Source organism: Argiope bruennichi, chromosome 10 (genome assembly GCF_947563725.1).
Source record: "Argiope bruennichi chromosome 10, qqArgBrue1.1, whole genome shotgun sequence".
Classification (NCBI taxonomy): Eukaryota; Metazoa; Arthropoda; class Arachnida; order Araneae; family Araneidae; genus Argiope; species Argiope bruennichi.
The window spans coordinates 82,047,620-82,069,973 of NC_079160.1; the positions used below are offsets into that span (position 1 = coordinate 82,047,620).

At 26.1% G+C, this 22,354-nt stretch overlaps 1 protein-coding gene across 3 annotated transcripts in view; it reads left to right on the top strand.

Annotated features, from left to right (window-relative positions):
* LOC129988493 (hamartin-like) overlaps positions 1-22,195 on the top strand; it is a 35,610-nt gene extending 13,415 nt beyond the window's left edge. For 2 of the 3 annotated variants that reach the window (XM_056096732.1, XM_056096733.1), the window contains exons 7-21: positions 2,138-2,211; positions 3,746-3,867; positions 4,316-4,489; positions 6,427-6,509; positions 6,965-7,016; positions 7,096-7,167; positions 8,087-8,815; positions 9,409-9,575; positions 10,149-10,279; positions 10,554-10,650; positions 12,484-12,721; positions 13,011-13,099; positions 16,950-17,018; positions 18,012-18,114; positions 21,893-22,195. In XM_056096732.1, the coding sequence (XP_055952707.1) occupies positions 2,138-2,211; positions 3,746-3,867; positions 4,316-4,489; positions 6,427-6,509; positions 6,965-7,016; positions 7,096-7,167; positions 8,087-8,815; positions 9,409-9,575; positions 10,149-10,279; positions 10,554-10,650; positions 12,484-12,721; positions 13,011-13,099; positions 16,950-17,018; positions 18,012-18,114; positions 21,893-22,026 (2,334 nt within the window). In that variant the 3' untranslated portion in view covers positions 22,027-22,195. The remainder of the gene's footprint in view (positions 1-2,137; positions 2,212-3,745; positions 3,868-4,315; positions 4,490-6,426; positions 6,510-6,964; positions 7,017-7,095; positions 7,168-8,086; positions 8,816-9,408; positions 9,576-10,148; positions 10,280-10,553; positions 10,651-12,483; positions 12,722-13,010; positions 13,100-16,949; positions 17,019-18,011; positions 18,115-21,892) is intronic. The other variant, XM_056096734.1, reaches the window with a different exon arrangement.
* The last annotated feature ends 159 nt before the right edge of the window (positions 22,196-22,354 follow it).

The window sequence follows — 22,354 nt, forward strand, 5'->3', positions numbered from 1 at the left end:
AAGAAGCTTCATATGTGTCGCTAATGTGAGTGTTTAAAGAATAATTGGATGTTGCAAAATGTTTAACTATATCAGAATTATATAGAAATGGATGAAATATTTTTGAAATTGACTTTCTTTTCTTTCATTCTTCCTTACCCCCCCCCTTCCTTTTTTTAACTATAATTTCTTAAAAAATAAAGATGTGAATGTAATTGATGTATTAATGCTCTTTTCCTGCTGTTGTCTTATTTGAAGCAGTTGTATGATATTTCTTTTTCTGTGTATGTAAAGAGACTCGGAACGGAGACTATTTTCTTTGCTGACTTTGTAATTATTTTGTAGAGAAGAAACAAAAGATATTTTAGATTTTTTTTTAATTCAGTGCAAAATTGTCGAATTAAATTTAATAGCATTTTCCATTTTATTCTAAATGGGAAAAGGCGAATAGTAGAAAATGAAGTTTATTAGTGCACAAGTTATTAGTTAAAATAAACACAAAATAAAACAGATAGGTTAAAATTTTGACTAAATTAATGCAAATTTTCTGAATTTCAAATTAAAATTTAAAAAAGAAGCTTATACCATGGAATGCTATGCTTATTTTGTATTTGACTACCATAATGCAATTCTAATGACATATAGTAAGATTAAAGACAAATATTGTTTTTTTTTAATGTCTTGAATTTAGTTTATTTATATATATATGAATGTTATTTATTATCCTTAAATACCATGTTAAATAGTGACCAATTTTATTTGAGAGGTTTTCCATGCCTTCTGTAGTCCTGGCATGCTGAATTGCAGTCCATAACATTCTTGAAATTAAAATATACATTATGTATAGAGGTAATTCATTGGTAATTCATATAGAGGTAAACTTTTAGAGAGTTATCATACCCATAACTGCGAAAGAGCTGACTATTTTTGTGATAACATTTTTTAATGATTTGGCCTACAAAAAAGCAGTATCAAATTCTAGCTATGTTACAGTATGAATAAAACATCCCAATAAAAGGTTTTCTTTTATTTCCAATTTTTTTTTAAATAAAAGGGTTATTTTCATTTTATATTTGGTTTTCATAATTGTTTTGTAATAAAGATGAATTGATATGTACAAAATATGCGAGTTTATGTTATTAAATTTCTGCATTAAATGATGTTTTTCATAAATTGAAAAATATCAGTTCATTAATTATTTAGTGCTCTTATGTAATGGCAGATGTTTTTGTATTTTTAGTTGAAGGTTTTAGTGGAAGCTGAAGTCTGTATTTAAAATAAAATTATAAACATAGATAAAAGTACCATAATGTTGTACTAATAGAGACTCAAAGATTTTTCCTCTTATATTTGTGTCTAAATAATGTTCAAATATTTGTTTATATAATGTGTATATTTGTTGTCATTATTGTCTAATATTCTCTATTTACTTAACTTATCAACAAATGCATTTGGTATATTTCTTGTAATTCTCTCATAATCAGTATAATATATTTCTTATTGTTTCTATGGAATTTTATAATCTAATGTAAATTTAACTTTTTTTTTTTCTGCCAGAATTGTCAAATTTGCCAGTATTGATTTAATGATTACTTTTTCTGTTTACTATTATTCTTCATGAGTTTGGAGCATTTATATATATATATATATTTGGGTTAATGATTCTTTTTTAAAAAATTGATACTTAGATTTATAAAAAATTTTAATGTGTAAGGTAGATTTTTCTTATTGAAGTATATTTACTTTGAAATGAAATCAACTTATGAAATACAGTAATTTTTCATAGTTAATAACTTTAACAACTAAACAAAATTATTTTTCATCATTTATTCTTAAAATGCCATTTTGGGGAGCTCTTAATAACACTATTATCATTGTCAACTATTTTTTTTTTAAGTTATAGATAGTGCCTAGAAGACAGTGTAACTTTAGTATGGATGTAGTAGAATTAGTATTAATATTTGTTATTAGCCGTGAAACAATGCTAAATATTTATATTGATTTGAATTGAAACACAATTTTTAGATAGGCTTTAAAAATGACATTAAAATTTATTTAAAGAAATAAAAATTATATATATATATATATATTATTTATTCTTTTTTTCACTGTTATTTTAAGAATTTTCCAATGTTCTATTTTTTCCCCTGATTTTTAGCCTCTTGTAAAACAAGTCAGATTGCATCCTTTTCTAGTCAATGCTACAAAAGAACAAGAGCTTGAACCAAAAAGGTAATTAATGAATAGTGACATAATACATTTGTAATTATTGTTTTACCTGACTTTTTTGCAACAAATGAAATTTAAATGTAAATTTTACTTATATTTTAATTTATTTAGAACAATCCTGGATTTAATTCATGCATTGCTTGGGTGATGTGTTAGAAAGGGACACGTACATTAAGAATTTGGTGCACACTAGCAGAATGTTTGTTTTGCATTTTAAATGACATTGTATTGATTACTTTTTGATATATATAATGTTCCTTATAGTATCTTGAATTTATTTGAATTTTTTAGATTTAAGGAATATTTGCTGATATAAAATGCTTATGTTAATGAGAAAAATTTATTCATAATATTTAATACAATTTAATATTCTGAATAATACAGATTATTGAATTTGTATTTAAAACTATGTGAAATACAGGGGTGTTTGTGCTCCGGGGATTTTGAACTTCGATACCCGGAAATTCCGGGGATCGTCGTTCAAAAGGAAGTAGGTATAATAATGAATTATTTATTTTGATCTGGGTAATTTTGTTTGCTTTGAAAGCAGAAAACGCAAGGTCAGTGTGTGTGTTGAAAACTTTTCCTTTCTTTCTCCAAAGGCAGTGATAATGCGTGAAAAGGGGGAAAAACTTCTTTTTTGTTCTTTCCTTATTGCGAGTTATGACTCATTCCCCCGGTTCTCGGACATTCTCTTCTGGATTCTTTTCGGCAAGTAGGCGCGGCAGAAAAAAAAGGGAGAGACTTCGTTCGACCAGATGTGTGATCACGTGACCTCTGTTCAAAGGTCTTAATTTTGCAAAATTAATGGTTATTAATTTTGCAAAAAATGTAATTCATTGAACTTTTATAATTAGGTCATTCAATACTTCATAATTGTAATTTTTCATTTCTCCCCCCCCCCCCCCCTTCTCGAAACTCCAAAATGTCGGTAGTAAGTCCGTAAAAGTTTCAAGGGATTTTTTGGGGTCCCACAAACACCCCTGGAAATAATAAAACATAAGAAAAGCATGTGAAATAATAAAGCATTAAATAGTGTTATTAATTTTTGTAATGCTTGCAAAAATGAAATGTTTATTTCTGTCATTGTAATTTAATTGCTTAATGAATGTTTAATTGTTCTATGAATATCTCAATGATTTAAAAAAAGAAGCATAATTTAAACAAAGAGTTCAATATAACATTTCAATCTTCAGACAGAAACTTACTTTAATATGTCTATAGAAAATTTGTTTCATATACTTATTTGATGTTTCAATTTTCAGAATTTCATTATGAAGAATTTTTTATTTTATTGTAATTATTCATTTTATTAAGATTTCATTATAAATAATAATGGTGAGATTGAAAATTTATTGTATAAAACTGTTTTTTTCTATTAAATTTTGCACCATTTCAAATTATTTTATTTGTGATTTCAAATTTTGTGTTAAAAAAAAATTATTTCACTGTTCTGTAAAAGTAATGGAAATTTTAAGTTTTAAATAATGTTTCTTTATATATAAGTTATTTCAAATTCTCTACCATTGTTATTTAGGTTTAAAAAGATGGCATATCATGATGTTGTCGTAGAATGTGCTTCATATTGTGTTGATAGGCCTTCAGAACCCTTTAGAAATAATTTGACTTCGTCTAATGAGCACAACTTATATAGTTTTGGTATGGATATTTTAAATTGGCTTTTGAACTCTTATATATTTTCTAAATTCTTTTTTTTTTTTTTTTTTTTTTGTAAAATTTTATTTCCATTCTTTTGCTTTCAAATTTTTCACTTTGAGTTTTTATTCTGAGATTGTTATTGAATTTTTTTTCCTAACTTATTATTAAAAATCATTTTTATAGTTCTTTTATTAGAAAAAAAAGCATGAAGACATGTGCATTGTAAATCTGGAATTAGATTTCTATAAATGAAATTCCAAAACATTGTTTCTATTTCAAAATATTTTTAAATATTTCATTTTTGTGATTTGTTACATTATGACATTTGATTTAATATTTCCTTATTATAAAATCTGTACATAGATATCTTTGCAAATCTATTGACTCTATATTAACATATGAAACATCAGCTCTATATTTGATAGATTTGTTTTTCATTAATTTGTAGATAGTGCACAGTTAAATTGTTGTAGTAATCAGAGCAGTTGTTCTATCAACTATGAAACTGATTTTGTAAATGAATCTGAGTCATCCCGCGACGTAATTCCTTGGGCTACAAATGGTATATCTAATGTATCAACACCACAAACTTCTAATGCTACGTCACCGTTGACTTTAAAAAGTAAGCAACTGGCCTTTGTCTACTTCAAATGATTTTTCAATTGTCATTTGCATTTGACATTTTTATATTTATTTGATACAAGGGCCATTTTTTTTCATGGACCATAAAAGAAAAGAAAAATGTAAGTAAAAAATTGAGTTTATTACCAAAAGTTCTGTACAAACATGGTTAATTTTTGATGTAATAACCATAAAAATCCAGGCATTTGTCATATCAGTGAACTGGATATCATTTTGTAGTCAAAGAATGATGCTAACAGTGATGTAGGATAGAATTCCTTTAAAGTTTCTCAACAATTCGATAATTCTTTGAAATTTCCTTTTAAAGTAAATTATGGAGCAGGACTATCTATATATTCATTTGACATTCAAAAATCACATTTGTAGCATGTTGGTTAGATTGCTTTTGACAAGAACTCTGACATCCACCATTTCTTTCAAACAAGTTGATGTTTCTTTAAATAAGTTTTTTTTTTTTTTTTTTTTTCTGTTTTTGAGACAGAACAGTCTTTTACCATTTTTTTTTTTTTTTTTTAAGTCAAGTGATTTTCATTTCTTCTCTGAATTGAGAAACTGGTTAGGATTCTTAAATAATAAGAAGATGCTTTAAAAGAATGTGTAGACCCATATTATTAGTAGCATTATTTTTACAAGGAATTCCAATCCACGCATTAATATCTGAAGCTTCTCAGTGATTATGTTGAAAAGTAAACATGATTGTAAATTTTGGTTATAAATTCATTTTGTTCCTTATTTTTTTTCTCCTTTTTTTTTATGGCCCTTCAGAGATTGAAAAACAATGGCCTGTATATTTGCATTAAATTAAATGAATCATTCATGAAGATATTCCTAAAAATTATGTTATTGCATAGGAAATTACATTGTCACACAAAAGTATAAGAAAGAAATAGAAAATTTGAAGGAAATGAATCATTATTTAATTCATTATCACAAATTTTATTTGTAGAAGCTGTAATTAAATTATTCTCTCTGTTGCAGTTTATTTGACTTTGTTCTGCCCTTTAACATATTTCTATCAAGAGTTTGACACACCTTTGTTTCATTAGTATCTTTTTTATTATTAGTGAAGGTATAAAAGTGGAGTGTAGAAATTTCCATTTGCATTCTTTTTATTTGTACTAGTGTATCAAAACAGGAAAAAATTACTTTTCATTTAACTTACTTTCCACATAAATACATTCTTAGTAGACTCTGATTTTTGAAACAGTTTCTATATTACATAAAAATGAAACACTTCATAACTCTAAATAAATTTCTGAGCCCTGCTTGCTTTTGATTTTTATGGCATATTTCTTCCCATAAAAAATTACTTTCAATTATCAGAAAATAGTATGGCCTTTAGAAATTATTTGATAGTTTAAAAAGTATATATCTCTAAATTAACAATATTATATGCAAATGAAGGCTATTCTGAGATACCTATAATTACTACATTTATATATATTTTTGATATAATGTCCTAGCATTTTAGAGCTACTGTAATTCTATTAAATCAGAATATAATATTAAAAATTAGAATATATTTTTTGGGGGAAAATCAAACTTATTAAACATGAAAATTTTCTCTTGGTATGTGCCAAATTATATTGGTGTGAAAACTAACTACACATATTCTATATGTCTGAGATATGATTTCATAAAACCCAAATATTTTAAATATTGTACGAAAAATAGGAAATGTTTTTTTTTTTTTTTTTTTTTTTTTTTGTACATTGCATAAAAAATTTTTTTCCTAACAAAATAATGAACAGAAAATTAAGTATTCATAGATCTGTATTGCTATAGATGAAATTCTTAAATTTCTTTGGATATTTCTATAATATTGTGAAGCGAAAGTTTTTATTCATGGTCTCAATGTATTTGAATGTCATTAGAAATATTTTCTAAAATAAATTCTTTGATACATATAATGTTTAGATGAAACAATAGTGAAGAATTACAATAGACAAGTTTCATCAGAAGAAGTACCTTTAGATATTGCTGTTGAAGCTAAACCTGAGGTATGTCTAAAGTTGTTTATTCACAAATTTCATTATACAATGATAAAATATTTAGTGCTTGTTTATCAAGTTTACAAATAAGCTATATAATTTATTAAGGAGTTTAATTCTATAAAAGAAATTCCGTATAAATTGAGATCAACAACGTTTGTGTGACAAATGGTGCCTTTTTGCCCTTTCTGCATATTAATTCATGCATATAAATCTTTAAAAATCTCTTTTGAACATCTTGTTCTTATAATCCTTAAAAAATGTATTGTGTTTGGGGAACTTAAAATTTGATGTATTATACAATGATGCTTTTACAAAGTAATTTTTACCGCAGCCTTTTCAAATAATTATTTAAAAGCTTATTCAATTGTGGCATCTCAAATATATTCTCTGTAATTCAGAATTTATAAAGCAATAAAATACCTGTATGTGATTCTTATTTTAGTTTCTTTTTCTTTGCTTAGCTTTTGAAAATGGAAGCAGATAATTCATTATCTTCCTTGCAAAGTTTGAAAGGCAAGTTTTTTCAAAATATATTTATTAAAATGTATAATTTATGATAAGACATCTTATCTTATATTATTATTTTTATTAGATATCGATGGCAGTAAACAGAGTGTCCTTGAAAATGTCGATATTTTATCTGCTCTTGAAGCAAAAGAAGATGGTGGGTTTTATTTCTTGTTAATATTGTTTAATTTGAATACTTTATCTCTGCAGAAATATTTCTTCACCAATATTTGTAAATTATATTAAAAAAAATTGCATTCCTTCAGAATTTAAATCACAATCCCTTCTCTCTCAAGCATTAGTACATATATATTTAATTAAATCTTTGTTAATTTTGGCAGATTATTAAGCATTTGTTGTAACATATGAAAGTAAAAAGTTAATTGGCAATTAATATTATTTTATTACTATAGGTGCTTTCTGACTAGTATTTTTTAAAATTGTTTTTCATTCTATATCCTATGAGAGTGAAGACAATATTCTAAATAAGATTTATCATGTGATATTTTTTTTTCCCTCCAAAAGTTTCTAAGCTAAAAGCTGGGGCTCATAACATAATTACTTTTTTTATTATAAAAATTTATTAATCCATGTTTGTTGTGAAAATAGAAAGTACTATTTTGGTAATTAATTATGAAAGTGGGAAAGATGTGTCCAATTTCCAAGACATTTAGCAACAACAACTACAACATACCGAGATGTATTACAATGAATTTCAAAATGATTTTATCTTAGTAATAATTTTAGATTGTAAGCCATGCATAACTGTTTCTTTAATGATCAAATGTTAAAAAAAGTATGTTAATTTTTTTTAATGAAAATTCATAGTATTTGCATTAAAATTTTTATGCAAATCAATAAAATTGCATTACTTTGAAAAAAATTTGATGTGGAGGAAATTTATTAGTTTCTAAATTAAAGAACTACTTTGATATTTAAAAAAATGTATCAGCATTCTTAGCAATTTGTATTAAAATTCTTCACTGAAAATTTAATATGTGATAAGATATTATTGCAAATTTTTGAGGTATACAAATAAATTATTAGAAATTTTAATATGTGCTATTATTCTACAGATGTTGATAAAGAAGTATTGGAATTAACTTCAAAACAAAGCATAACTGAAAATGGTGTGGCAGAGCCATTAGAATCCGGATATACACCTTCTGCTTCTGTCATTCAAAACCTAATGGAAGAACCAGTAGATTTACTTAAATCTACTTTGGAAAGAACAGATAGTTTGACAAAAAGTCACGAAGAAGAAAATGAAGAGATGCTCAATAGTTTACAAGAAACTGACAGCGAATCTTTTAAATTTCATTATTCCAGCCATATTGGTATATGTCATTGTCCTGATGGAATATTATCTCCTTATGAATTACTTACCAGACCAAAATCTCGTTCTACGTCATGTCCAATAGTAAGTTTTAAACAGTTACAATTACCTACAGATATCAATAATTCTGATGAAACTGTTACCGGACCAGATAGTATAGTTGCCTGTAATAGTAATACAGCCAGTGCTAGTGCCTTTATGCCCATTTCAAATGGGGCTGAAGTTGCATTTACACATAAAATTGCTACATATGAAGAACTTGTACCATACTTGCATCCAGTGGAAGAGTTAAGAAGGCTTGCACCAGAATGTTTTGAAACTCATATTTCTCAGAATTCAATTGTGAATAGTTTATCTCCTACTGGTCTCTTAGACCAGTGTGTTCAGTCTGCTAATGAAGCAGCTTTTGGCCATTTATTTTCTATTCCTATAACTTCAACAACAAATACAGATTGGACTCATTTTGGAGGTAATAGCATGAATTTTTGCTTATCCGCTGATTCTAATTGCAATTTATTAAATGATGGGTTGATAGAAGGAATTCATTTCCAATCAAATGAATTTAGATGCAGTTAAATGTATGTTTTTCAAGAATATTCAATATAAATTTTTAAATATACATATTTGCAACAAACTTGCATCATTTCTCCTTAGTAAATTATTTAATCAAAAAATAAGTGTACAAAAATAAATATGCAGCAATATATTCTAGTTTGTATTCAAATATCTTTTCTTGTCATATTATTTGAACATTTCTTAAGTATTACTAATTTAAAAAATATATATATATTTAAGAAATTCATGGACAAATGAAGATTTTATTGGAAACAAGCATTTTTAACTTAAAATTTTTAATGTATAGAATTTTTTTGATACAAGAAAAAATATTTTATTTAATTAAATATGAAAAGGAATTCAAAGTTTGATTGTAATTTTAAGAGAGAAAAAAATTGTTATTTCACTTACTATAATGTCAATATTTGTAAATATTTTGCTTTTTCTGGAATAATCTTTTTACTTTTTTCTTGTTTATTAAAAAAAAAAAAAATTATACATTTATAGGAAAAGCTCCACCAGATGAAATTTCAATCTTGAGAACAAAAATTTTGCTTCTACAAAACCAGTTAGAATTTGAAAGGCATAGGAAAGATGTGCATAGTGAAAGAAACAGAAGAATTTTAGGAAGAGTAAAAAATTTTAAAATGGAATATGATCAGTTCGAATCTTTGGTAAGTTTTTGATTTAAAGGAAAACATTTAAAACTATTCTGAAATCTTAATTCTTATTAGTCATAAGAAATGGATTAAATTTTATTGTAATGCAACACCTTATCCCAGGAAATTCTGTATTGATGAAGCTGATTTACTATTGAAAATCCATCAAAATATTGATAAAAATAAATCTTTTTCTTTATTGTTATAAATTTTCTTAGAATCATCCATTTTTACCATTATTTGTTTTGTGATTTATTTATGAAATTCGAATTTCAGTTTTAACCATATTTCAGTCCAGAGATTAAAGCATGTAAAGTTGGTTTCATTTTATTAGAAATTACTGCTTTATAAAAATCACTGTTTGATTTTTTCCCCTTCACAGAAAATTCATGTATTATTAGTAAAATTCCCAATATGTAGATTTGTAAAGATGGAAATCTATAGGGTTTTGTGTGTTTGTTTAAATCATAGAATTCATGTTTTAAGGAGATCATCTAGATCATCTGCTGTGCTTATATATTAAAATTTTTAAGTAAAGAATATTTTCTCTTTTATAATTCACTTTTTAAGAAAAGTTCTGCATTTCAGAAAGAGAAAGTTGCACTCTTAGAACAAGAAAACAGGGATTTAAGAAATCAAACAGTCAAAAATTGTAAATTATATCAACAACTTGAAGCTGAAATACAGCAACAAGAAAAAACAATATGCAGCAAAATGCTGTAAGTATTTATTATGTTAGATTGTTCTTATTATGCAATTTTTTCCTTGTTCTTCTGCTTCGGAATTGGATCCATAAGATTATTTATTGGTTGTGCATAGTTAAAACACTAATGACTCCTTTCATATTGTATATTGACTTATAAAAGTAAATGCAATTTTCTAGGGAGATGATCAGTTGCAATGTTTTCTTTTATTTTAGTTGAAACTTACATTTTGTTTGTTTGTTTAGTTCTGCTTTTGTTTTAAAAATGCACCATAATTTTCTTCTTGCAGGAAAACAGAAAAGAAAAATACTGAACTTGAGAATGCTGCAACAGAATATAGGCAACTTTTGATACAAGATAAAGAAAAGTTCAATGAAATACATGAAGTAAGATCTTTTTCTATTATTAAGGAAGAAAGCGTACAAATTTGTAAAATTTGTGTGTAAATTTAACCAACAGCAAAAAAAAAAAAATCTGTTTACTTTATTGCTGTTGATTAAAACCAGCCACAGAAAAAAAAATACTTCAATGAATTGATTATGAAATCACTTTTGAAATAATGTCTGTATTATTATTTTCTGTGTTTATGTGTTGAATGCCATTGCTGATTTTTAATTTATTTGGAATAAATATTTGGAAATAAGTTTTTAAATTTTGTATAAATACTGGTAAATAAAGCTTTTTCTTTCCCTTTAGTAACTTGACCTTGATACTAGATTTATTTTTTTATCAATATCCTATTTTCTCAATTAATGCAAAGCTAACAATGATCTATGATATTATATAAAAAAAGATATTGTTTGCATCACATCGCTATTTAAATTCAATTGTCCAATATATTGGAGGGGGTAAAAATGTGAAAATTAAATATGCAACAGTTTTGCATGAGTTTTATTGATATAATTATATTTAAATATCTTACAGTGCATCTGCATATATGCTTACTATTAGAGAGGTAGGCATTTTTCTTATTTATCCTTTGTCTATGAAGCATAGAATGCTAGTGATAAATATTTATTTTTGAGCATGTTTCATTTTCTTACAGTGAAAGATTACCCTTGTTCATATCTTAAAAAAAAAAAAAAAAATCTTTATACCTAGAAAGCTAAGCATTACTGTTCTAATAAAATAAAGCTTATTTAAAATCACACAGCTCATCACATATTAAATGGAAATAATTATTTCAATTAATATTTACTATATTATATGAAATATAATATAGTAAATATTATATTTACTATCAATTTGACAGCAAATACAAATTGATAGTTCTTGCATTTTTATAAGGTGGGGATGAATGTATAGTCTTTTAGTTAATTGTCTAATATTAATTGTACACTTAAAACTCGATCTTAGTCATTTTTCCTTTTATTTGATAATATGATTATTTGATATATCTTTAATATGGTGTTGCAATGACTTTCGATGTGCCTACTTAAGATCATTTCAAGAACTGCAATTGGACTGAAGTTTCTCAGTTTATACTTAATTATACAGATAACTAGCAAAAATAAATAAAAATTGTATGTCTGTTTTTCTGCTGAGTATTAAACCATTGTCATCTGAAATTTCCAAAGCATTGCATAACAAGAAAAAAAATCAAGAATGTTCTTAATTTTCTTGTGTACTTAAGAAATAAAATAGTGTTCTTAAATTCACAAACATTTGGAAAGGTAACCTTAAGTCAGCATGTGGACAGATTTAGACTGAAATTCGATATACATATACAATTTTGGTTAAAAAACCTCAAGACAAATTTCATTCTTGCAGTTTGTTGCATTCTTGAGTTCTCGTGTTCATGCACATATACATAAAATGATTACTATGGTTTTTGGCCATAGACTCCAAGATATTCTATATGCTAGCATACATTTTAAACAATTTTTTTTTAGACAATTATTTCCTATTTACTGAATAATTATTTTATATACATTTGTTTCTAATTTGAATTGAGATTTCATCCCAATTTTTGTTTTTAAAGGATTTTTTTTTTTTTTTTTTTTTTTGCTTAATTTTCATGATGATAAGTGAGCTAAATTGAGAAAATCAGCAGTTTTAATAGCTGATTTAATATCAAAGAGTTTTTCAATTCTTTGAATCTAATTCTTTTTTTCTTTTTTTTTTTTCTTCCTGATTTGTTAGGAAAAATTTTATTGTAATATTAATTTTCTAAATAAGCATTGAATTATTTTAATTCTCATTTGACTTCTTTTTGTCAGCTTAACAAAAAGTGTCAACTAGATATCACGCTTCTAAAGCATCAGTTAGAGCATGCCAATAAGAAAATGCTACAATGCCAAAGAATCGAGAGAGATTCTGTTTATCTTTCCAAACAACTGATTTTATTGCAAGAACTGGTTCGACAGTATAAAGAGAAAATAGAAATGCTGAAAGAAACTCAGCAATCAGATGTAGGAGCTAAACTTAAAAGTGATGCAGCAATGTTGGAAATTAAAGGTATATAAGTATATATTTTGTAAGTTTTTTATAATGTTTGTATCCAAAATTCCTATTGATGTGTTGAAAAATGTAATAGTACAATTATATCTTTGTAATTTCTAAATACTTTTAATATATATTGCTTGGTTTTCTATTAAAATTTTCATTGCTATAGTTAATGTTGCAATTTACCTTAAAATAAGAAATTACTGGAATTTTTTTAAATTAGATAAATGATTGCATTTCAATAATCTCCTTCATTAATAAAAATTTTCAATTTTTATTTATCTATTTTTTGCAATTTTAGATTTAAAGCAGAAACTGGAATCAAAATCTTACCAGTTGGATTCTACAAAGGGTAAAGTAGCTTCCTTGGAACAAGCATTAGAAGACTTGGTAATCATTGTGTTTTTTCAAATATTGAGGATAATTTAGCTATATTTTTTTTGCAATGCATTTAAGAAAGAAATTGCTAAATTTAAGACATTCCCTTTTTCTCGTCCTTTTTTAAGAATCTTGAGTTTCTGAATAGCAGTATTTGAATGAATGATCAGCTTTTACCATTGTTATTTTTAGGGCTGATTATTGGTTTTAAATACTTAATACTTAAATATACATTGCGTGATGCTCTTTATAGAATTTAATTGTTTGTGATCAGTCAAGGATTTTATCTATTGATTAAATCTATTATCATTATTAGTACATTATTCGATTCCATATATACATGTTATGCATATGAAGTCAAGCATTTGAAATTCAAAATTTAATCTGAGTCTTATAATTAGATTTTACAAGAACAGAAAAATTTTTTGCTTTCTTTTAAATAACTGAAATATTTATTAAAATTGCATTATAATGAAAGCAAGTATATGATAAAAAGTTCCTTATATTTTATCATTTTTTTTTCCCCATATTAACTGCTTGATTTTTTTTCTCAATATTTCTGACTTTTCTCTCCTGTAATTTATTACCCTCATTTATTCTTCTCATTCATAATTAATTCATGTTTACTTTAATTCATAAACATTTCCGGGGTAATTGGTACCCCTGCATCTTGCAAGAAGTTTATTTTTATAAGTAACTTCTCATATTGGTGAATGATTATAATCGTAAAAATTTGGAATGCAGATTTTTGCCTAAAGAAAATATGCAATCCATAATGTGAAATGGAATGACCCTGCTTACCTCTTTATTCAAATTCTCATATGAATTTGAGAAAATAAAAAAGTGGCCTTGCAAAACTTTAAAAAGTGTTTATTTAATAGCAGTACCCCCATAATGTTGCCCGTAGTATAACCTCAAAGAGGAAAAATTAGCTTTAAACTTAAGTCTAGCCTCCAATTGATATGACATAGGCATATCAAGCAACATCAAACACACATAAAAACATATTTAGAAATCATCAAAAATAACTACAAAACAAATTCTTATAGCACACATTTAGAAATACGTACTTTGGGATTATCCCGTCGACCTGTCAATCCTCGCGGAAATGCTCCAAAGAGTTGGCGATTTTCGAATATGCGCATCAGCTATCGTTTGGCGATAATATCGGGTTTGGCGAAAATGGTCGATGGCATAATCCCAAAGTGCCCAGAAATATTTAAATAATAAAAATAAGAAGTATAAAAATATGATATATTCATAGACAAAACAATTGACTAAAAATATACAATATAAAAACTGTTTTAAAATTTAAAAATATGCAAATAAGACATTGTACCACTGTTCCATGCTTGTTTATCAACTGTGTATATTCTGGTAAGAAAATAAAATTCAGCTTGCTTCATAATATTTCTTTGTAAACTGTACTAGCTGTTTTTCCTCCTAGTGGCAAGACAGAAAGATTTTGTTTGGATGCAGTTCTAGAGAGTGCCACATAAATTTGTTTATGAGAAAAACATTCTCCACTTAAGTCAATTCCAGCTGTGTGAAACGTTTGTCCTTGGCTTTATTAGAAAAATAATTAGAATCACAATTATTCTTTTTTTCTATTTTGATATGACTTCAATATATTAAAACCTTCCCCAGTAATACCCACAAAATGATACAAATATCTAGAATATCAGTTGATTTTTTGGGGGGCATAAGGAATTTTGAATTGCTGTTTAAAATCAGACGTTAACAAAGAAATGTATCGCCTAATCATACCACAACTATTGCTATTTGCGCATGTGCAGTTTGAGGTTTTCTCATGAGCGCGGATAAGTGCTAAGCACAGATACTGCTGTTTTACGCATTCGTGAATCATAGTAGGAAACTAATTAAAATTGCAATTATGAAACTCCTTTTTTATTTTGATATGACTTCAATATACTAAAACCTTCCCCAATAAATGTCCTACAAAATGGTACAAATATCTCCAATATCAGTTAAATATATCTCGAGTTTAAACATATAGACACTTTCAGGAGACTTCATTTTATACTATGTACAGATTTTTTAGCCTCAAAACTCCTTTCATGTGATATAGATTTATCTAAACTTGATTAATAACACTTGTAAATGAAAAAGTTAACTTTCTTTGAGTAAATATATTTTAAGCTGACAATCTTATGCTAACAACCTCTAACGAGTTTGGCATGTTTGCATGAAATAGAAGAAAAATAGAGTATTTAATGAAGTTTTTCATATTTTAAACTATACCAAATTCATTAACTGATAATAATTTGATGGATTATTTTTTAATTAGATTTATTAAAATGATTTGATTATTAATCAATTTATTATAAATATGTGAATCATTTTATCAGGCAAATAACACAAGTAATTTTCAAATTAACTTACAATTATTTAATACTAGCCGCCTTTGGCGACCAGCCGGTTCGCCAATTTTAATGTTCGTTAAAATTTTAATAATTAAATATTTTATGCAATTTCTACTTTAATAGCTTCTTCATCAAAATATTTTAAAACTTCAAATTTTGATTATCATATAATTCATTCATAATATTATAAAGGCCTTCAGTCATAACGTAATATGTATCTCTCTCATTTTTTGTTAGCACCCGTAGAATTTATGCTTTAAATTAAAGTGGAAAGAATTAATCTTCAATTAATATAATAATATTTTTTACTGAAACAAAGCATTTTTTTTTATAATCTGATTACTGAAAATAGAGTCACTCAGCGTTTAAACTTTATGGGCACTAAAGAATATCTTTTTTAATTTTTGTAATATCTCAAGAGTTGGTCAACAAAATTTTCTTAAATTCATTATGAGCCGATCGATTAATTAACAATGTTTAAATTTAAATGCATCAAACACTAAGAAAATAAAACGAATCGTTTAAAATAAACGGTTGAAAACAGGTTTTAAAAAAACTAAAAAAACGATGTACTTAAAACTATAAGCATATACAAAAAATATATAACTAACATAAATACAATTTACTTACAAAAGCATGCAACTAACCCAAAAATAATTTAAATCATACATTGATAACGGTTGTCATGGCAACAATCGGAACAGAATGCGCATGCGTGAATTTTCTTCGCCGGTTACGTAACGCAAATACGTGATTTTTTCTACGCCAGTTGGGGTAACGCTATGCGGATTAGAAATTTTTAATTTCCTTTATTCTGTGTTATTTTAATTCAAAAGTACTTCGGAATGAATCTGAAAGATCGATTCATTAACAATGTTTAATTTTAAATGCATCAAACATTAAGAAAATAAACAGAATCGATTGAAATAATCCACCAAAAAATTTTAACCCTAGCCTCATTACTGTTGGGAGAAAAAAAATACTGAAGCCTTTCTTGTTTAGCGGTGGGGAAAATGGAAGATTTTTTTGGCGGGAAAGTTAGTTTTTAATTAATAATTAAAATTCTAATTAAAAATTCGAAAAAAGGAACCCCAGGTGCACATTCCCAACCTCCAAGGTATACATGTACCAAATTTGGTAGCTGTATGTCAAACGGTCTGGCCTGTAGAGCCCCAACACACACACACACATTGAGCTTTATTATAAGTATAGATTAACATTGGTACTTCTGATTCATATATATACACATTATTTAAAATATAATTCTGCTCTTTTTGTTTATGATTTTTCTTTTAAATATAAGAAGTTGCATTTTCCAACAATATTTGATATTGTTATATTTTGATATTTACCTATACAATTATCTAATCATTTGACATTGCACATAACTGACTAAAATATTTTTAAGCCCTTGCATGTTTGTAGGAAACCGCTTTCAGATTTATTTATTTTTTAACTATATCCTTTTTTTCTCATAGAAAACCAAGCAAAAAGATCACATGAAAATTTTAGAAACCATGAAACTATTTCATAAGGATGAAATTGTGGTTAGTATATGATTATTATACAAAATAAACCAAGATATTTATTTTTATTATTCTCCTTTTTATTATATGTATATTTATTTAATTATGTATGCTTCGTTTTATAAAGTTTTTATTTCAAAAGAAGGGGGAGAAACTAAATTCATGCATAATTATTTACACATGAAAATAAATATTTAACAAAATTGGATATTTTGGGTAGTTAATATATTTATATCAACTACATAAAATTAAAAGTCCTTATTTTCTTAAAATGACTTTGAAATAGTTTACTTCATTAGCTAAAAAAAAGTTAATGTATTTTTTTTTTAACTTGTAAAGTAATGTATTTCTGAATTGATCATTATATATGAACTACAGAAAAGCAAGTAACATAAAAAAAAAAATTAAATCAGTTCCTATTTTTGCATGAATTGAACTCACATTCTTCACCTTCATGTGAAAAGTACTGAAATCCTTGCATTTTACTGATTGAGCTACTGCCTGTTGATTTCAAATTTCATTACAAACTGCTAAAACTCTATTTAAAGTATTAAAAATTAATTAAATTTAATCATTAATGAATTAATATTTGAAAAAAACTGTATTAACATCAAGTGTCATCAACTACAAGTTTTAAAAAAATGTATTTGAACTTGAGTGAATGAATAAAAAGTATTTTATTGACGATTGAAAATTTGTACAAGATATATATAGGGAGAGTGTGAACTAATAGTAGGAATTGAAAAAAAAAAAAAATTTAAGACAATATTTTATTCACGGAACAATTTTATAAAATCTTTGTTGTTACTGTAATACAGATTGTAATAATAAATTATTCATATTGAATTACTATGTAATTAAAATTATTTTTGAGTACTTTGATGATATTTTTAATATCACAAATTTTACAAGAATAAATATTAATTTTAAATATTCTTCTTCATATCTAATATTTGAATTTTATTACTTATAAATATGCAGCTTCCAAATAACACTTTTTATGTCAATAAATAGATACTCAATGAAAGGTTGGAAGGTCTTAAGAAGATTTCCATCCAGAAAGATGCCCACATCTTGGATCTTTATAAAGATATGGAAACTTTGTTAGAAGAAAAAAGTATGAATTTCAAGATTTTATCTTTTAAAAAAGTGTTATTATACTACCGTTATAGACTTTTGTGTATAATGTTATAAAATCTGTAAATTAAAAGTAAAAAAGTTTTAGCAGCGAAATTGGCGCGTGGACCCAGGGTGCGTAACGTCTTGAAAAGTGCTTACATCTGAAAATCATTTTTAAGCACCTTAAAAGTGCTTAATTTTGAAAAAAGGTCCCTTAAAAAGTGCCTAATTTTCCTGAAAAGTGCAAATACAGCTTTTTGTTTTCCCACTTGTTGAATACGATAGTTCGAAAACATAATCGTTAAAGCTTGTTTATTAGATATATCAAGAAAGAAAATCAACAGGGAAGAAGAGAAGGGAAGAATTTGGACAAGCAATCCAGAGGTGCCAGCACATATTAAGATAACGCTCATGAAATTTTATTCTCGCTCCCTTTTCCTTCAACAATGTGCTTTGCCGTTTATTGAATTACTGAAATAGTTATCCGGAAGCATCAGAAAGAAATGCTTACTGTGCCATACTTGTTGACACTCTATAAAGTTCGAATATATTTAAAATGCGAATATTTCAGAATTTTAATGGTAAGTTTAATTTAAAAAATAAAAATAGAATTTTAACGTTTTGTCGCCATAACATTAAAGCATCATCACACGAACATTATTTTAACACTGTTTTAAAAGTTAAAAAAGTAGTTTTTCCAATTATATCAAATTTTGTTTGAATGAATCCATTTTTTTCTTTTTAGTAATTTTTAAAAAACTAGTTTTGGACATAATTTGTAACATTATAATATATTACTATAATTTTTATTATAATGAAATTAAAAACAATATCATTGCTTTTTCGAATCATTGAGTCATGTTACTTTGTCACTGTTAACATTGTGATAAAGGAAAAATAAAGTGCTTTCTTTTCTTTAATTTAAACTTTTAAATTAAAATTTTTTTAAACTGTTCTTTGAATAAAATTTTTTATTTCATGAATTTTGTTAAATTTCAAAGCAATCTGATATATTGTCTCGTCTTGCCTTCAAAAAATACTTTTAGGAAATGCTTCTGTTTATATTTATTTTCATTTTGCTTCTAACTACAGAGCTAGCTCATTTATAACTTCACGAATTTGTTTCTGTAATGTAGAGAATTATATATTCGTTTCTTCACAAAATATATAATCATAATTTTTTTAAAGCTGAAGTATAAATTTTGTTTACATATCTAAGCTAAAAAGCAAGTTTTTATTAAATTTTTAGAATGCTAAAGTGAATAATTACGTTAAAAAGTTGATTTGGTTTTCCAAAATTATGATTATTATTATTTTATTTTTTTAAAAATATTCTTAATGTTTGAACAAGTTTCTTTGTAAAACCATAATAATTTTATTTCTAAGTCCATTTTTTGGGAAGTTATGCTGATTTTTATACTTGCATTTACATAAATTTTAATACTATTTTACATCTATAGATGCTATTTTCTCAAATTCTAATCTTTGATAGAATTTTCTTACAAAAATTTTCATAAATTAAAATCCAATACATTAATTTTGTTCAAATTATTATAATAATTCCTCAATATGTTCCACAGTTCCTGAACCAGAATGCAAGTAATCTATACATTAAAAAATATTTTGTAATTGTTTTATTGCTTTACAACATGAAAAAGAAATGAAAGTTTTGTCTTATTTATAAATTGAATCCCAATGTTTAAAGAATGGATAAAAATACAGCCTATTTTTTAATTCAGTAACTAGATACTATAGATCTCTAGCTGCAAGATTTTATCGTTTGATAAATTTCTAAATTAGAAAATGTTTTGCTTTATACCTCTTTTTTAACAGAAAAAAAAAGAGTAGGGCATTACTTTTTTCAGTTAATTTTTTTTTCCCCTTAACTGATATAATTTGGTTTTTTTAGATGTTTCTTCAATTTTTATGCAAATATTCAAAAATATAAGTGCATTTGCATGTTTTTCAAAAAAAAAATCCATCCCAGGCATAGTCACATACCTTGAATGTTGGGGGGAGGGGGGGGCCTTTACTAAATTTTAGAAGTTAGAAGCAATAAGACTTTCATAAAATAAGACTTTCTATTTAAAAAAATGATTTAAAAAAAACTTAGATCAATACCATGTTCTATATATTGTCAATTTCGTGGCAATTTTGCCAAAATTGCCCTGAAATTGAAGACTGAATAGTTACAATCATAAGACCAGCAGTCTTTGCTTTACAACATGAAAAATTAGCTGTATAAGACAAGACTGCAACTAAGTTTTCTAAAAGTAGTGAGTTAGTGCAGAAGGAAATTTACACTTTCTGTCCCAGCTTTACCGAATCTTACTTGTTGTTGAATATATAAAAATCAAATACAAACTGTTTGTTCATATTCTACAACAGTGACATTTTCAGAGATGATGTATCTATCTAAAAAAGTTGGTAGTTTGTTATTTTAAAAAAATATTGAAAACGATTACAGATCTTGATTGTTAAAAATTGAAGTGTTATAAAAGTATAAAATTTTGGTATGGACAGCTTTTTCATTATTATGATCCTTTTTTGTTTTTGTCAAAACCAAAGAGGCATAATTTTTTTTACAAAAGAAGGCATTGCTCTAATATTAAAACTTTATAAATATTAAAATTTTAAAAAATAAACATTTTAAATTTTTTCTCTTTTTAATTTTCAATAAAAACTATGCATTATTATAATACAGAAAATAACTTATGCTTAGAAAATATGCAGCTTTACATATGCATACATGGGCAAAAGTATTTAATTTATTTGGCTAAGATGCTTAAAAAGTACTTAATTTTTTGCAACAATTTCTCACTATGTTGTACTCTGATGGAATCTTCAACAAGCTTTGAGAAAATTTCGGATTCTGCCAAGAGTTTAAAAAACCAGTGGCCATCATCTCACTGGTCATCATCAGTGGTTTTGCTCTGACTGAATTAGGTGATCTTTTATATGTCGTATTTGACAGTGTCAAGAGTTGTTACTTCACCAGTTAACCTATTTATTGCTACCATTAACTGAATTTTAATTTACTCTTTTAATTCATTCAATTTTGCTTTCATATCTTTTGATATAAGATGTGGCAAGAAAATAATTGAATTGATGTTTTAGAACTTTTTATTTTTAATCCTTCACAAGTTTTAATATCACTCCCTAATATTGTAAACTCCTTATTTTAATATATATATATATATATAATACCATTCCATATGGATCAAAGACATTTTGCTTTTCATATCATGAATTCCCTATAGTTATCCCTGTCAGTTTTGCTTTCACTACATTTTCATATTCAAATGTCTAATCTAGCTTAGCCAATCTTGATTTGACACTGAGGAATTTAAAATTGACACTGGGCAAAATGAAGTAAATAAGGTTTTGTTGTTTAATGATAATTTCAATGTTTTATTATGAATTTTCTCAGTTTAAATAATTTCCTGTTGACATGCTGCTCTTTCTGAAGTTATAAGAGAATGAAGTGGTACATGGGATGGCACTTAGTACAGCTATACATTGTGCCAAGTGCCACCTCATGCAAACTTATAATAGCAGAATGACAAGAAAGTTTGTACTAAATTTTTTTGTCATTTTACCATAACATAAGCTAGTTTTCTTATTCATGATAGAATATCTTTATTTTCTAAAAAAAGGTATGTAATAATTTGTCTCTTAGATATTGCCCATGTTAAGTGTACGAAATGATCCATTACAACATATAAACTAATTACAAACCTTCGATTTCATTTCTTTCTTCTTACATTTTTTTTCAGCTATGCTGGAGAAGCGGTTAAATGGTGATGTAAATGCGACTACTGCTTCATATCACTTAAATGATTCTAGTGCTCACATACAGTCACCAAGCAATTTTACAAATCCAAATAGCTACCGAAAAGATGCATCCTAACAGCAAATTTCCCTTTATTTGGTGCTGTATATAAAGTACAAATGTTCCTCCAATGCCAATTGTGAGATTTTAAAGCCATTGTATATTTTATTAGCAAGAAATAGAATTGATTGTGTATATTGATGTTTAAGCTTAATTTAATATTGCTTAATAAATATTTTCATATTTTTTTGTCTGACTGTATATTTTTTATATTATTAAATAGTTGTGAAATATAAATGTCTGCTGATTAACTAAGCAGTTAAAACGTTAGAGGATCTTAAGTTCTTCATTATAGAGAGTGGTTTCTTTTTCTGCTTGTGTACAGCCCGACCACTTCACCACCTCT